This window comes from Merops nubicus, unplaced genomic scaffold (assembly GCF_000691845.1).
Source record: "Merops nubicus isolate BGI_N331 unplaced genomic scaffold, ASM69184v1 scaffold14418, whole genome shotgun sequence".
Taxonomy (NCBI): Eukaryota; Metazoa; Chordata; class Aves; order Coraciiformes; family Meropidae; genus Merops; species Merops nubicus.
The window spans coordinates 1-16,114 of NW_008626444.1; the positions used below are offsets into that span (position 1 = coordinate 1).

General features: G+C 38.2%; 2 protein-coding genes across 2 annotated transcripts; one reads left to right on the forward strand and one right to left on the reverse strand.

Moving 5' to 3' along the window:
- Nucleotides 1-21: 21 nt before the first annotated feature.
- On the forward strand, nt 22-2,962 carry SRP14 (signal recognition particle 14kDa (homologous Alu RNA binding protein); the record flags this gene model as incomplete). Its single annotated transcript, XM_008946007.1, has 4 exons — nt 22-100; nt 716-828; nt 2,158-2,190; nt 2,460-2,962. Coding segments are annotated over 4 exons (315 nt in total), but the record flags the coding sequence as incomplete, so codon positions are not given.
- Nucleotides 2,963-4,266: 1,304 nt separating this feature from the next.
- EIF2AK4 (eukaryotic translation initiation factor 2 alpha kinase 4) lies at nt 4,267-15,927 on the reverse strand (the record flags this gene model as incomplete). Its single annotated transcript, XM_008946008.1, has 14 exons — nt 4,267-4,358; nt 5,443-5,567; nt 6,658-6,702; nt 7,253-7,321; nt 7,918-8,015; nt 9,180-9,238; nt 10,059-10,171; nt 11,483-11,569; nt 12,734-12,862; nt 13,493-13,600; nt 13,714-13,848; nt 14,357-14,527; nt 15,047-15,112; nt 15,811-15,927. Coding segments are annotated over 14 exons (1,377 nt in total), but the record flags the coding sequence as incomplete, so codon positions are not given.
- Between the last annotated feature and the right edge of the window lie 187 nt (nt 15,928-16,114).

A 16,114-nucleotide genomic window follows, 5' to 3' on the forward strand; every position in this document is an offset into this window, starting at 1 on the left:
GGCGACCGGGGCTCTTTCTCTTTCCAGTTCCTGACAGAGCTTACCAGGCTCTTTCAAAAGTGCAGAACCTCGGGGAGTGTTTTCATCACGCTGAAAAAATGTGAGTTTTAAGGCTGATACGGGATGTAATGGAGGTCTTATACATCAAACCGTAGCGTTGCTAGCACGTTTTTTAGCAGCTAGAGCCGTAATTAAGAGTTTCTGAAAACGGCAGGAGTCGCGTGGTCAAATCAATTGTTTTAACTGCAGTACTAACCGCCTTGAATTAAGGCTGTATTTCAAAATTCAGGAAACACCGTGACTTTCACATTACTAATAATTGGAAATCCTTAGATTTCTATAAAGGAATTACAGCACTGCGTTTGTGTGTTTTATCCTTCTCTGGATTCTGCCCAGCTGGCACTACTTGAGAAGTCGTGTCATAGGCTGCAGTTTGACGTGTTCAAACACGCTGCTGCAGCAGGGAGTTCATGCAGCACGTCAGGGCAAGGATTTACATCTGTGTCCTGGAAGTTGTAGTTCATGGAACAGATCCTTCTGGGGTTACAGAGGAAGAGCTCTGCAAACAATTTGACAGCAATCTCAGTTCACACGGCCTTAAATTCCCAGGTGTTTTACAGATCTCATGAGCAATTTTTAACATCTCACCTCAGGAGGCATTTGGCATTGGGATTTCAGTGAAATGGGAATAAACATTCTCAATCTCTCAATACAGATGATGGCCGAACAAAACCAGTCCCACGCAAAGGCCACGTAGAAAGTTTTGAGCCAGCAGACAATAAGTGTCTTCTACGAGCAACTGATGGAAAGAAGAAAATTAGCACAGTGGTAAGTGACCATTTTGGGTTAGAAAGATTAGTGGCCCTACTTCACTTTTATTAATGCCCCATATTTTAAGTGGAATTTATCTATATGAATTTTGTGAGAACTACCCTCTTGAATTCCAGAGAAACCATATGGTAGGCTAAATACAGAGCTGAAGTTGGGATGCTGAGGCTTCATGCTTACCACAAGTTTCAGTGGTTACACTCAGTGTTACAGATGGGACAGCAGTTTGCCATTTTGCTCTGTATGCTGGATTTTGCTTCAGAGTGGTGTTGCAGCCCAGCAGAAATGGACTCGGCCTGTTCTTGGCAACCTCAGCTCTTGTAAGTCAGGTGAAGTTTGGAAGGAAGGGGGAAACTGCTTCTAGAGACATGGACAGGACACAAGGGCAGGAGGTGGTGTAGCTCCAAGGAAGAAAAAAAGTCCTGCACATCTATACTCAAGCCTCAGGTGACAAAGAGGTAGTTTCATACAGACCTTGGTGGAGTTCACTGAAGGTCCTAAAATCTGAGGAGAGAACTGAATGTTCCCAGACTGTGAAACAGCAGGAAAGGGATCTTTGTTTTCTGGCAAGAAAGTGTGAGCATGTGTGGACTCTCCTAAGCCTGTGTCTTGTTTACTGTGCCTGTTTTTTTTTTCATTTGCAGTGCTATTTGTATTTCAGGAAATGGTAACTAGATGTTTAAAACGTGATCTATGTTTACTTTGAAGGAGAGCTTGGGAAAGGCTTTAGCTGATTTACCTCTCCTCTGTGGTGCAATCCAAGGAAAAACAGTACTTTGAGAAACAGCTGAAAAGAGAATTTGGGCTGCAACATATTTTTATGGCCCTGCAAGTAAATAAAACCTTCCTTAGAATGTTTCACTTTCTTCTCATTTGAAAACACATGGATTTGGGATGAATCCTTCACTGTGAGGGTGGTGAGATATTGGAACAGGCTTCCCAGAGAAGCAGTGGATGTCCTATCTGTGGAAGTGTTCAAGCACAGGTTGGATGGAGCTTTGAGCAGCGTAATCTAGTGGAAGGTGTCCCTGCCCATGGCAGGGGGCCTGGACTAGACAATCTTTAAGGTCCCTTCCAACCCAAATCATTCTGTGATTCTCTGAAGGAAAACTCCAGAGGATTTTGTAAATCAAGGGAGGGAGTGTTTTCAGTTTCCTAAATCAGTGAAGTGATGTGATGTGTCTGTCCATACGGCTCACCCACCACTGAATTTATCAAGTTTAACCAACTGCTGCTACAGAGACCAGATGGTCAGTGGTGGGTAGACATGTACAGATGCTTGGTAGAAACCAGTGTTTTCTTGGTTAACCTCTAGCATTACTTTTGTAGGTGAGCTCAAAGGAAGTAAATAAATTCCAGATGGTAAGTTTTGTACACCTTTTATCTTCCTTTTCTGTAGGTATTGGGGAGTGGTCAGTAGGAAGCACTGGATAGCTGTGAACAAGTTGATTCAGTGTTGAAGTGCCATAAATATTAATGTTAAAAAAAAATGAAGATAGATGGGTTCTCTGTCTGTCTGCACTGGTTTAGGAACAGTAGTTTCCCTATGTAGGGTGCAAGATCCTCTGAGAAAATGCAGATATGTATCCAGTGAGTGTTTGTTCTCTTAATGATTCCAATTGTTGTTTCAGGCATATTCAAATTTGCTGAGAGCCAACATGGATGGGTTGAAGAAAAAAGACAAGAAAAGCAAAAACAAGAAAAGTAAAGCAACACAGTGATGGAACAGCCTCCTGCCATCACTGTAACAGACTTGACCCTTGCTCAAAGTCCATTTCTTTTTGAGTTACCACTTGTCTTTGGCTTTCCTTCCAGCAGGATACCAGGATGTGATCAGTACTTCCATTTAAAGTGAGAGCAGAAGGTGCTTTCTGTGGACTGTTGTGCAGCAGTAATATTTACAGGGTTATGCTGAAATAGCTTTACAGTCAGCTGCCAACTAGTTTTGTACTTAATACTGCTGTTTTTATTATACAACTGGGAAGAGTAAAACCTGTTTGGGGGTTAACACAGGGTGAGGAGAAATGCACCAAACTGGGAGGAGGCTGAGGCTGGAGCAGGAGTCTCAGTGACACATGCCCAGTTTTACAGCTAAACCTCACTAGCACTAGGGAAAGTGGGTGCCAACACCTTATCAGGAACAGCAGCTTTCCTCTTTCTTGAGACATGTCTACATGATGCAGTGCAGATGTCCCCAGGGCAGCCAGCACAGTGCTTTGGGCAGCTGTGCCTTTGATCCAGCTGTGCTGACCCTAGCCTGGGAGGTGGGAAGGGCAAGACTCTGCATCATATTCCCTTCAGACATGGCTTATAAATGCTCATGTCACCTAAACCTTTTAAGAAAGGCTTCATCCTTCAGTGCATTCAGGGATCTGAACTTCCCTGTACTTCCCATCTTAAAGTGGTTCCATCATGTGAGCAGATGTAAAGGGTGAATACTTAATGGTTCCTATTAAACACAAAGAGAAATGGATGTGGTTGCAGTGACTGATGTGACTTCTCTGGGTGAACTGCAGGAATGGGGCAGCTGCCTCTGCCTTAGGGCACACTCCCCTTATGCTGTTTTGGGGGTTGCTGTTACAGCTTTCACAGTTCTCAGAAGATCTTCCGTTTGTTTTTGACCTCTTTACAGATTTGAACTTTGCCTTCTTTATTACAAGAAAAGGACAGAAAAAGTAGGTAGGTATTTCTTACTGCAATGAACCTGCAGTGCTAAAGGCAATCATTTCAGTTAAAAGAAACTGGAGTAAGCTTTCAAACAACATACCAAGTAAGGAAGGAGGGTACATGCTAGTGTGTTTCTAGAAATCCCTAACTTCTGCATATCCACTCCAATATTACAAGAAGTTTGCTGTGAAATGTTTGATGGTAGAGTTAACTATGGCTGCTGTAACTCAGCTTCAGCTTTGCTCAGCTTCACTTGTCCTGGTGCAGCTTCACTGGTCCTGGAGTTGCTGGTGCAGTTCAGCTTCAAGAAGATAATTATAAGGTTTTCATTACTGTGGCAACTTCAAAACTTGATCTGAGCAGCCCATGTGAAGAGGCTAAACCTTTTATTACATAAAAACACCTTACAGAAATTTTAAAAGCTTGTTTTAAAAGCTGAAGATAATTCATCCTCTCTAATCCTTGAACGGAGTTTCTCACTTCAGTACTGCTGTTGCAGTTGACATAAAGTATTCTGAAACTTTAAAAACCAAAAAGTAGTGTTACACCTGGACAGCTGGTAGATCTTTTGTGGTGTAGGGGTCAAGAGTAACATGATGACACAAATCTGTGACTAGTCAGACTTGCTCCTTAATTGCCTATAAAACATTTATTTTTACTTTGACATAAATTTAAGGTTTTATATTACACATGAAATTCAATCTGGACACATAAAAAGGCCTTAGTTGCCTGTATTACAGTCTTTTGAAATTCCTTTTGACAAAAGGCTGCTGTCAGTAAAAGCATCCCAAAAAAGATGCTTTAAGCATTAAACCAAAACCTTGTATTCATCTCGGTAACTGTACAGGATAAGGGCAGGAGCCCTGCAGAGGGAAAGAAAAGAGACAATTGGTAAACTTTGAAACTGCAGGTTCAAAACTTATTGCTAAGGTAATTGTAGCTTAACAGCAAAGACTCACTAGACAAGCAGTAAGTTTTCATTCCTTTTGGCTGTGACAGATTTCCCCCTTCATCCCCCTTCATTTCCCTTCTCTAGCCTGTTCAGATTTTATTCTGAGATCTGAATGCTTGTGGCTAAGCAGCATTCTGTGTGCAGGCCTCAAATGGGAAAGGAAGACTTTGTCAGGGATTATGTTACATTCACATCTGGTACTGCATGGAATATTATTCACATGTAGAAATTGGCTTCTGCTGCTCACAGCCCTACAAGCCACAGGAAAAGAAAAAAATTCACTTGCTGTTTAATTGCCACAGCCACAAAGCTGAAGCAATTTGGTGCATCTCTAAGAAAAGGGAATCAAAGCTGATTTTTAGTCTCATTTAAAGGCTAAGTAAAACCTATGTTTGGCGTGAAGGTGCACAAAAAGGTTAGAAATTAAACCCCCAATAGGACATAAATACCCAGGTCTCAGTTAACACACAACAGCTGAAAATTTGAGGCTTAAAAGTGAATGTGCCCAAACTTTTCAACCTTGCAAGAATCCAGCAAGGAGAGTGAGTTGAACATAAGTGTTTTTATGCTTAGAAAGCAGACATGGGCTTTGCTGCCCATGCTGGGAGAGCATGCATCGTGTCTGCTACAGCTGAGCAGCCTGCCAGCTGTGCCAGAGTCCCTCCAGGAGAACACAGGGTTGCTATGCAGCAGAGCAGTATTGCAGCTGAATGCACATAGCTGCTTGCTGTTCAGCATCATGGACACAGCAGCAAGTGAGATCACAGTGGGAATACCTTTGAAAACTTCTTGAAAAGGCTTATAAAAAGGAAGAATTTACATGTTTCCACAAGGGAGGATTAGATGACCTGTGAACTCTACTCAAGGACCCACACACCTTGCCCGAGTATTTTTTTTCTCAGTAAGGACAAATTAATAGTAGCTGATTTAGTGAAGTCTGAGTGGAGAAATAATTGAAGATCTTTTAAGCTCTTACAGGTATGTAAAACATTTACCTCTTTTCCATTTTGATGCTGTAAATTTCATCACAAATTGCTTGAAAGTATGAACATCTCTGCTTCGGCAGTCGTGACATCAGCTGTCTCACAGTGGCGTCGAAGGCCTGTCTGTCTCCATCGAGCTGCGGACAGAAAGTGACACAGCCGTATGGTCTCTCCTGAAGGAACTTCTGACTGGATTCAGTCTTCTGAACACTGTGCAATGTCAGTGCTCCTTAATGACACGTTTCAAACAAAATCCATACTAATATGCAACTTGATTTTTAAGACGAAAAAAATTATTTAGTGATTAGTTTAACACAGTTTACCAGTCAACAGACATAAGCAACAGAAGGGGCTCCGTTAGTTTCACAGTGTTGGACAGGATGTGAGAACTGTGGAGTAAGCGAGAGCAGAAGTGAAGGATGCAGGCTGACTTTGCATTTTTGGAGTAAGAAGTGATGCACTACCTCCATGATTTGGATAGACTGGACAAACTATGTATTTTGAAAATACTTAAAAATCTTTCAGATGGGTCTAATTACCAGACAGGCACCTCTTCAGAGTGGCAGATGAAAGGTAGGAAAGTACTACATCTGGTTTCCAGGCAGGATGCCATTCCTGAGTTGTTTGGGCTTTATAGGGGGGTAGGGGAGTGGGAGGCATGCATCTCTCCACTAAGAACTTCTGACTTAAAAATTACTGCTGTCATTGGAGAAAAGAAAAGAGCTTGGCCTTTAGTGAGATATTTTTTTTTCCTCCCTCATCAAGCAGTTGTGTTGTTGAAGGTGTCAGTGTAATACTTGCACCTCCCCTTTTTATCTTGGCTTCTCTAAGGTGTTTCAGCTACTGCAATCGAAACAATTGCCTCTGTATTTTTATTCCTCCTTCATTAACAGCTTTAAGAAATACCTTTCTGGAAACTGTTATTAATGCACATTGGTTTCTGAAAATGAGTGTTAGGACAATTTTAGGTAACAGTTCTTGAGGGAAAAAAATTCCCACAGCTTTGGATTGGGACTTCCTAATGGTGTCTTACATAACTGACATTTAACAAAAAGAATTTTCTAGCCTCAATTGAGCTCCTTAGGTAAAAAAAATATTTTTAAAATCTAATTCACACTCCTTTAAGGAGAAAAACTACAATGGGTAAATTCTACATTCCACTTAATTACAAACAGAATTTATCATGTATTTTTCCATTTGTTTTAATGACAATATTTAATTGCTTACCTCTAATGATAAGAAGTGTACCACAGTTGCTTTTGGCAGATCTACCTGTAAAAATATCATCAAGAAATCAATACTTAACAGTTCTGTTCCCATTTTGCCAACTAGAGATTAGCTACAGAGTCAGACTTTCCAAAGAAGCACTAGTGTTGATAGAACTGGGACTTCACCAAGGTTTTAAGCATTTTAAACAAACTGTTCGTGACAGATTCCATTATGGAAAGTTATAAATAGGCAGAGGTCATGGTCAGTCAAGTCTAAAAGCTATATACAAACAAAAGCTATGTTGGTTTAAATGTAAGAGGAAATCTAGCAGGAACAAGTTATTTAATCTACCACAGCAATTAGAATAAATGCAGCTTAAGAATTTACAACTAAATGCCTATTAAATTTTGTTCTGTGCAACCATCCAATACATACAATCTGAGATGCTTTTCAAGTATTAAAGAAACATGCTGTGGGTCTTATTTAACTGGGCTTTTGGTTCCTTTGCTATCTCTGAAGAGACGCTACTGGCAGTAGCTTGTTCCAGATAGCAGCTGCATCATCCAGTCAATTAAGAATGCAAAATTAATTCAGGCTTCTGCCAAATACTTACGGCCAAAATCTCAATCTCGCTTGTTTTCTGTTGCAAGCTAGAAATGAATGTCTGAAGCCTTGTTTGCACCTAGCAACAGAAGATAGGCAATAGTAAGATGCACTGCTTCTGTAGATAACATCACAGTTGTGTTTTACCACGTACTCTGATTTGAAGCCAGTGATTCTAAATGAGCAAACTGACATCTGTTTCTATCATTGTTTAGCATCTTCTATATTACTGTAATATCACATTTTAGAAAGGGTGGGGTGTTTTTTTTGTAGTCTACAATTTTTTTCTTAGGCCTTCAGTTTGAGTTAACACATGAAATACGTAAAGTGTCTGTGACAAACAGTACAAATTAAAAGTATCCTGAACTTGCACCCTTAACACACTTCAGCATTTATTAAAAGAAGGAAAATTCTAGAACCAGGTTTTCTATTAAAATAAGATTTCTAATATGTATGTATAATGATGGCTGAGCCACAATGTCACAGATAATCCCCAAGATTCAGAATTTTTAAAAAAGCTGGGCTCTGCCTTCAAACTTTTGTGTTGCTCATAGTCTGTTTTAAGAAGAAAGGACAAACAGGATGTATTTAAGTTAGGTGATAGTGAAAATACAAATTCTACCATTCCTTAACTTTTAAGGATCACTTCTTAATACTTATTTGATGGTTTTGTACCTGAAGTTCTTGACGACGCCTGGCACTGGCAGATAATTTTTCAGGAGCTATAACACTAACATTAGGCACTACAAGAGTTCCATGGGATTCAAATACACCTAAAATACAAACACACAGCTTTAGATTATATTCTCTTTATACAAGAAGCAGCGAGAAACAGAAAATTCACAAATATTAACAAGCTAAGGTTTGTATAGTAATAGGGTTTGAACAGCTGCTAAAAACCCCCAAAGTCAGTCAGGTAGATGGGACAGTGAAATGTCCATGTAAATTCTCAAATGCTCATTTATGACTTTGAGGACTGGTTGGTAAGACTAAGACATTCTGTATTTTACATCAGTGTGCCCTGGAACTAGTAGAAGCTTCCAAATGGCTTGCAGAATTTTACAGAATAAAGTAGCATACCTAGTATTAAAAAAAGAAATGCTGTTACAAGAATGAGGCAACTCCTGAATGCTCAGTCCCATAGCAGTCAGTGACAAAAAAAAAAAAAAAAAAAAAACAAACCCCAGCCCATAGCTCTCCCAAATAATTAAAATTTGAAATGCCGTACTTTAAAATCCAAATTGCTACTTCTGGTAATCACCCCCACACACTCCCCCAAACAAGTTAAGCATATCTACTTCTCTCCCTCATTCTTATACAAGGGGGTGGGGGAGGTATTTCTTTAAAAACAACCACTGGCACAACCACCTGCTATAGCAGAAACTTAATAAAATAATTATCAAAAGTACCAAACTTTATCCAAACAAGTACTTGATATTAATTCTATGTGTACAAACCTATTTTCAGACTTAAGGAGTGCACATCTGTAGCTGGAATGTAAAGGCATTTTCATTTGAATTTAAAAAAAAAAAAAAATCTCAGTACAATAGCAGTTCAATGTGCACTCAAGGACTCGACACAAGGTCTCGACAGTGACAATCACAGGGCACGTCATTTTTCATCCAGATGACATTTAATTTCTCCCCAGCTAGGATTTTTTTTTTTTTTCCTGCCCCCACCCCCCCACTCACTGCATCAGTGAATGCTTTCATAGGGAATATTCTGTCTGTAAGTCTGAGCACTTCCTGGAGAAAATGTCAGTTTTACATCACTGGGAACAACACTGGAGATTTGGAGGAAGTGCGTTTGGTTAAACACAGCTAGAAAACATTTTCTTGCTCTGACTTTTGACGTATAAATTCCAGCAACATTCTCTTCTAAAGCAGCTTAGCAGAAAGAGAAACAGTTTGTATGTTCTGTGACTACAGAGTAAATACCTGAAATATTAGTAAATGATCCTTTTTGATTTGGTACTGAAAGATTATCTGAGGTTTCTCTAAAAGTAAACACAGTTAGGGAAACAGTTACAATAATGAAGAAATACTGTAATAAGACATGGTTTCAGATTATCATATGTATTTCATTCCAGCAGATAAAGACATTTATGGATACTTCTCAGCATATATCTGCACATTAAATTCTATTCTGGAGCAGACAGGAAATCATGCAAAGTTACATGACAAAACCAGATCTAGAAGTAATCTTTACACTTCTTACAGATACGATAAAAGTGTCTAAGTAGCATTTGAGCAGGTAACTACACAGCATTTTAACTTATGGAGCACTATGGATGTTTGATTGTAAGAGCAACTAGGGAAACCAGTCTCTTCCTTAATCTCAATCAAATTCTATAACCAAGCCTTTTGATTTTTTTCCCTTCCTCAAAGGGATTCAGCAAAGCTCTTACTATCTACCTGAAGGGAGGTTTCAGAGAAGTGGGGGTCAGTCTTTTCTCTCAAATGAAAAAAAAAAAAAAAAAGACAGGACAAGAAGAAATGGCCTCAAGTTGCACCAGGGGGGGTTTATGTTGGAAATGAGGAAAATTCCTTCACTGAAAAGGTTGTCAAGCCCTCAAACAGGCTGCCCAGGGAAGTGGTTTAGTCACCATCCCTGTGGTGCTGAGTTACATGGTTTAGCAATGGACTTTGTACAGTTAAGGGCTGGACACAATTATCTTAAAGGTCTTTTCCAACCTAAATGATGGTATGATTAAACAAAATCAAAGTTTAACAAAGCATATCAAAATTATTTCATTAAAGCAAACATACATTCACTTCTGATTTTGGCTATTCACATTGACATGTTATGCTACTTACCTACTACATCTTTCATCACAGATTTTGGTTTTCAGTTTCTGGATCAGGTGATCTACTAAGTCAGATTCTAAAATCCTTTTCTCCGTCTGTCTGTCTTTCTCAAAGGACTTCACCTATGATATAATTCAGTTGTTCTTATGGTTGTTGATTCTTAAAATGGCATATGAATAAGCTTAGCATATTAATCAAAACTGGACTGTTCAAGCATTAAAAAGTGAAGCAGCCAAAGATAAGCAGTTACCATCATTACCAATCAACCACTGCCAATTCAATCTTTGATTAGATTTTTATCAACCAACTAATTTCCTCTGCATTCTCAAAGCTTAAACTAGTATTTAATATGTGATTATTTAACAGAATGGTTCAGAGGTGCAAATACAAAATTAATAATAGCACATTTGGTTTTCAACTTTTTTAGTTAAGGAATTACATTAGAACAAGGTTTGCCTTTCAGTTTGTAAGAGTTAGATTCAAACATTAAAACTTGGAATATCTGCTTCAGCTTTACTGGGAAGAGATTAATCAGTAACACCATTCACCTCATTAGCATGTTCTTTGTTGGTTTTGCTTCAATGAAGCCGTATTTAAAAGAACACACTGCAGTAGTCTTGTGGAAGACATTGATGTATCACATTCTCATTATCAAAATCTACTTGTTGGTACAGTTATTGCACAGTTATTTGATATCTCTCTTACAATGACAAGGAGAGTGAGTAACATGGGAAAAACATTTTAGCTGTACACACTGGCTTGGTAAAATGACCATGCCAGATGCTGTCAAATGGTCACTTTCAGTCAAAGATTGCAATCTTTATTCAAAGAATAGAGAATTTTTCCCTAATGACCCAGAATCAAGAATCATTTTTAACATTTTTAACTTCTGAAAAGGTACCAGAACCACAGGCTGCGGAGCACAGAAGGCGGTTACTCGTGTTCTGACACAGTCCAGTCTTTCCATCTTAACCTCAGCTTACAGAGATGAGGAGTGTGGTTCAGACTTCGCCTGTTTGAACTACATGGAGTTTTTTAGATACATGTTCTAGTTCTATTTGTTTTGCAGCATAGAAAGCTGCCAGCTGGAAAGATTAGAGTCAACCAATTCATTTTGTAGATTCAAAGAAATCAGAGACAACAGAAACCTTTTTCCACATAGACAACAACAACTGCAAGTCAAGCAACGTTTGCACTAATTCTTGGACATTCCTAGAGGAAAGGCCTGCCAATAACAGTGTTAAGGAGGGATAAAGAGCAGGCTTCTTCAGAAGAACTTTCTAATACTTAGCAACTGAAACTGTATTCACCTGAATTCCATCTTCTCAAATACTTGATTGAAATAATAGTGATCCTAAAAAAAAAAAAGCCCAACTAGAACAACAGATTATAAATCTGAAACACTGTCCAGCATCCTCTACCCCCACACTTACCTTCACATGACTTCCTTCTTTGTCTGACACAAGAGCCACATATGTAATCCCAGAGCATCTGCAATATTCCTGCAGTTCTTCTTGGGACTAAAAGGAAAATAGGGGAAGGGGAATGGGTCAGAAATTTTACAAATTATGAAATGATCATTTAACTACTCAGTCTCCTGTCTGTCATTAAAATAATTTGATATGCAGCAGTTACTCCAATTATATAAGATTCTGAGAGGGGAAAGCTTTATTAACAAGTCCAGGAGGTGGAATGTTCATTATAGATAAATATATCTACCTAAAGCTCCTTAAAAGTTGAAAGCATGTCTTAAATCTACACTAGACAGAGTATGCTTAGGCCCTGCAGTCCTGGTTCCCACATGGAAGGGCACTGGATCTAGAAAGACAAGATCTAGATGAGTGTGCAATATCAGATCAGTCAGTTACTGCCCCACTGTTGGCACCTGTCAGCAGTAGCTCAGTCCTGCAGGACTGGCACTCTGTAGTGGAAGCTGACTCCAGCAGGGCTTCATGTAAACCTGAGCCTGACTCCCATCACTCTCAGTGCTGGCGTGGTATGCTGACTCAACAGCGGGCTGCAGGACAGCATTAGACAGATGCAAGAACTACCCAAATCTTCATTCCTTAAGAATCACAAGAAGAATAATGATCTCGATTTTTTTTTCGGCTCTAGAGGGACTGAAACTGTTGGAAATGTTATGGCAAAGATTCCCTGACTTTTTTTGCCATCAGTGACTGAACTCAAAGCTGTCTGCTCCGCAGCATGTGACTTGGAACGGGCAACTGCAGTATTTCTTTTGTTAGTCACCAGCTGGCATACTTAAAGGTGAACCTGACTCATAATGCCCAGGTAACAGGTACCACTGTGGAGAGGGACCTCAGCACTTCCATGTAGCTCACTGCTCCAGGGAGGCAGCAGCAGCTAAAGCTCCTCTTCTTCAGCTTGCTGCTTTCTCTCCCTCTGTCCTGGGGCTACATGGGGACCCCTTGGTGCATGCAGTAGCTCAGTTTAGTCAACTGTTTAACAGTAGAATGATGTCAGTATTCCCTCCGTACCTGATAAGTCTTCAGCCATCTGATGTATTTAGAAGTGGATGTGACTGTTCTGCTCTAGATGTGCCCTTTATTAAAGAATTAACTCATTAATTCAGGGATCCTACTAAAACTGAAAAAGGATGCTCTCAGGCTCTACTAATCTTAGAGAACCACAATGTAGCTAACACATGGAGACAGAAATTCTACCTGGGACCAGTCATACATTATTTCGGCTGGAATTCCTGCAGTCCAGAGTTTCTGAACAATATTGATAGCTCTACCCATTGACATCTGACCAACGCTTACAACCAGGAGGTCACATGAGCTGACAGAAACCTGCAGGGAAAGAAAAACAAGAAGGATGAATATACTCATGTTTTTCAAAATGCATCAAGCCACAATCCATCGAAGCACATTTGTAAGTCACTGAAACTTAATCTTTGATGAAAAGCATCTGCAAAGTTTCCTAGCCTATTCTCTTTGTTTCTTCCCACTCCACTTAGCAATGTTCATTTATTCTTGTAAAGAAAAGTTAGTAAAATACACATGAAATTGACACTGTACAAAGTGTTATGTTTCCTTCCATGCTTTCATGAAGGGAGAAGTGGTAGGAGTAAAGTACCACTTATTAGCTAAATATCTATGTTGTACTCTTCCGTCTGAAACAATCTACTGGTCAAGAAAAATGTCCAATTTAAACAAAACAAAACAAAACAAAACAAAACAAAACAAAAAAGTCTAAGCCTGAAAATTTCTTCCCCAAATTCTTGTTTTACTAAATTCTTATAGAGAAACACAGAAGAGAACATGTTATCTTGATGCTTGCTGTCTACTTCAGGATGGTATTATTTTGAAACACATCTGAACATCTTATTTTTTGCCCATTTGCTGCTACAGTAAGGTTACTGAACTATTAGGAGTAAACAAGCAAACAAACCCCCCCATGTCCCAAAAAAACAGACTTACAGAATCCTCCACACTGGAAACAGCAGCAGTTATTTTGTCTATGGCTATGCTGACTCCAACAGCTGAAGGTACTGGTCCTACCGTTTGTGGCCCTCTAAATTGTGGAATCTCAAGACAAAACAAAAGACCCAAATAGTTACCTTTGCAAAATGCCCAAGAGGTTTTTCAATTTTCATGATTTAAAAAATTCTATAAATTCATTAAAAGAGATAAATACATACCAGATGATCGTATCTGCCCCCTGCAGCAAGAATTTCAGGCACAGTTCTTTGTCTTCTTTTGATGTATGCTATAAACTGAAAGATAATACCGTTGTGCTGCTGTATTTTGTAAACTAGTCCCAGATTTATAGAAACCTGTGAAATAAAAATGAGTGTGTGTAAGACCTTTACCAATATTACTGGTTAATATAATAAATTTTGTATTAGCAGAATGGATTGGAAACACTGTTCACACATAAGGAAGACATGGAAACAGTCCTTATCTCCAAAAATTTAAAATATGATGAAAAATAAAGAAATGATGCTTTAATGTTAAAGCATCCCAAGAAATCTATAGCACAAATCTCAAATGGCAAGGCTCAAGGGAAGTGGAAGAAGGGAAGCCCTTAGTGGTCACCAGCTTTATATATTTTACAAAATATTTATAGGTTGTTTCAAAATTTTAGTATTTCCTTCATGAGCCAGATGATGCTTCCAAGCTTAGTTTAAAAAAAACAAACCACAAAACAATGTTAGTATTATAATTTACCATCAAAAGACACTTTGATGTGCTTTTTATGTTCCAAAATAATTGTTTCCTGGCAAATTACAAGGCTCAGCAGCTTATAAATCCATTAATTTATTAGCAGATTATTTTACAAACCTGAAGTTTTATTCCAAGTTGCTTTAACAGACCAATGATTTCCTCTAAATCCTTCATGCCTTGCTTCAACAGCTGAGTGACACCTGGCTTTTGTTTTATCATTGTGTTTAAAAATGGAAATACGTTACTTGCTTCTCCCTTCTGCTCAATGAATCTGTAGAGTCGAGAGAGCTAAAAGCAAAATACAAAATAAAACACTAGCTAGCATCACTGATAGTGTTTAAAACAGGCTACATCTGAAAAAATGAAAAATATTTGACTTGTTGTGAGTAAAATATCTGCCTTTTTTGCTTGTTTTAACTAGCAGTCTGCTTTTAAGTACAAATCACCTCAGTGTTCAGAATTTAACTTCAACTCTTTTAGGCACAGTCATCAACATTTGTAGACAATTTTTTTTTTTTTTTAAAGTTTCTCTCTGTTTTACTAAATACGGTATTCAATTTATCCTTTGTTTTCGCAGTCTCAAAAATGCATTTAAAAGAAAGAAAGAAACATGGGCAGTTGCATTAGTGACTTCCAGAGAGAACAAAAAACAAAATCAGACCAATTCCAAAGCGACTTACCTATTTTGAACAGCAGATGTAATAGTTTATTTTTCTTACTCTGGTTGATTAAATTATAAAAGTGAATAAAATATTACTGACTTATGGCAAGTTACAGAGGCATTAATACTCAATTAAAATTACTTACACTATTTGATGTGAGAGAAAGATGACAGAATTTGGCTTCTACTTCTCTTTTAGTTAGCTTTTCAGTCTACAAGAGAAAGAGATTCAAATATATTCAACAACTGCATTACCAAAACAAAAAAACACCCTACTATTGCTAAGAATTAAAACACAGCTTACCAGTACCTGTAACTAAACGTTGCATTTACAAACTGAAGTAATACTGTAAAGGGACAGAAACAACTAAAAACATTTTCCACCTCTCTTGTAGTGAAACCATATTCAGCTTGGTTTCAAGAAACAACAAAAGGTATAAAAATATCAGCTCTGTTGAAAAGCACTACTGCATAAATACTGAAATGCTTACGTAAATTAGTAAGCAACAGAAATAATAAAATGAATGGAAATAAACATGGTGTTTGGTTGGGATTTAAATCCTACCTTAATTATTCAAATGAATTTCATCTAGTTTCTCTGCTTATAAGGTAGAAATGACCAATATGATATTAAAATTTTTAAATTTTTATTCAGTAGCTTACCCTGTTCTTAATTACACAGGTGAATAATTCTCTCATAAATATACATTTAGAAATAATCTTAAAACATCCCAATCCAGAAGTAATAGAAAAGTAATTCATTTAATTTTACAGCCCAGTGATAACCAGCCTTTTTATGTATCCACAGGATACTCCTGGTTATGGTCTGTCACTCATTTTTAGAGATAACTCCAAAAAAGAAGATACTCTACAGTGATTACAGAAATTAGATTACTAACTAGTATCTTACCACAGCATCATACAGAATGATGTAGACTTGATTGAGTTTATCCTCTGGTATCCCACAGTGCAAAAGTATAGCTTTCAGTAAGGCTGTGTGGTTCAAATAAATACTGTAATTTCTTTCCTAGCAAAGGGAAAAGAAAAGAAAAAGTAAAAAAATACCCCAAAATTCTACTTGCACTCCATTTTGTTTAGGTGGTTAACAACAACAAGCAGCAGGTTTCCTAAACATTTAATCATCATTAAAATGTTCCCATAGACTAAATGTGCCCATTTAGTGTTGTGTCCAATCCTGTTCAACATCTTCATTA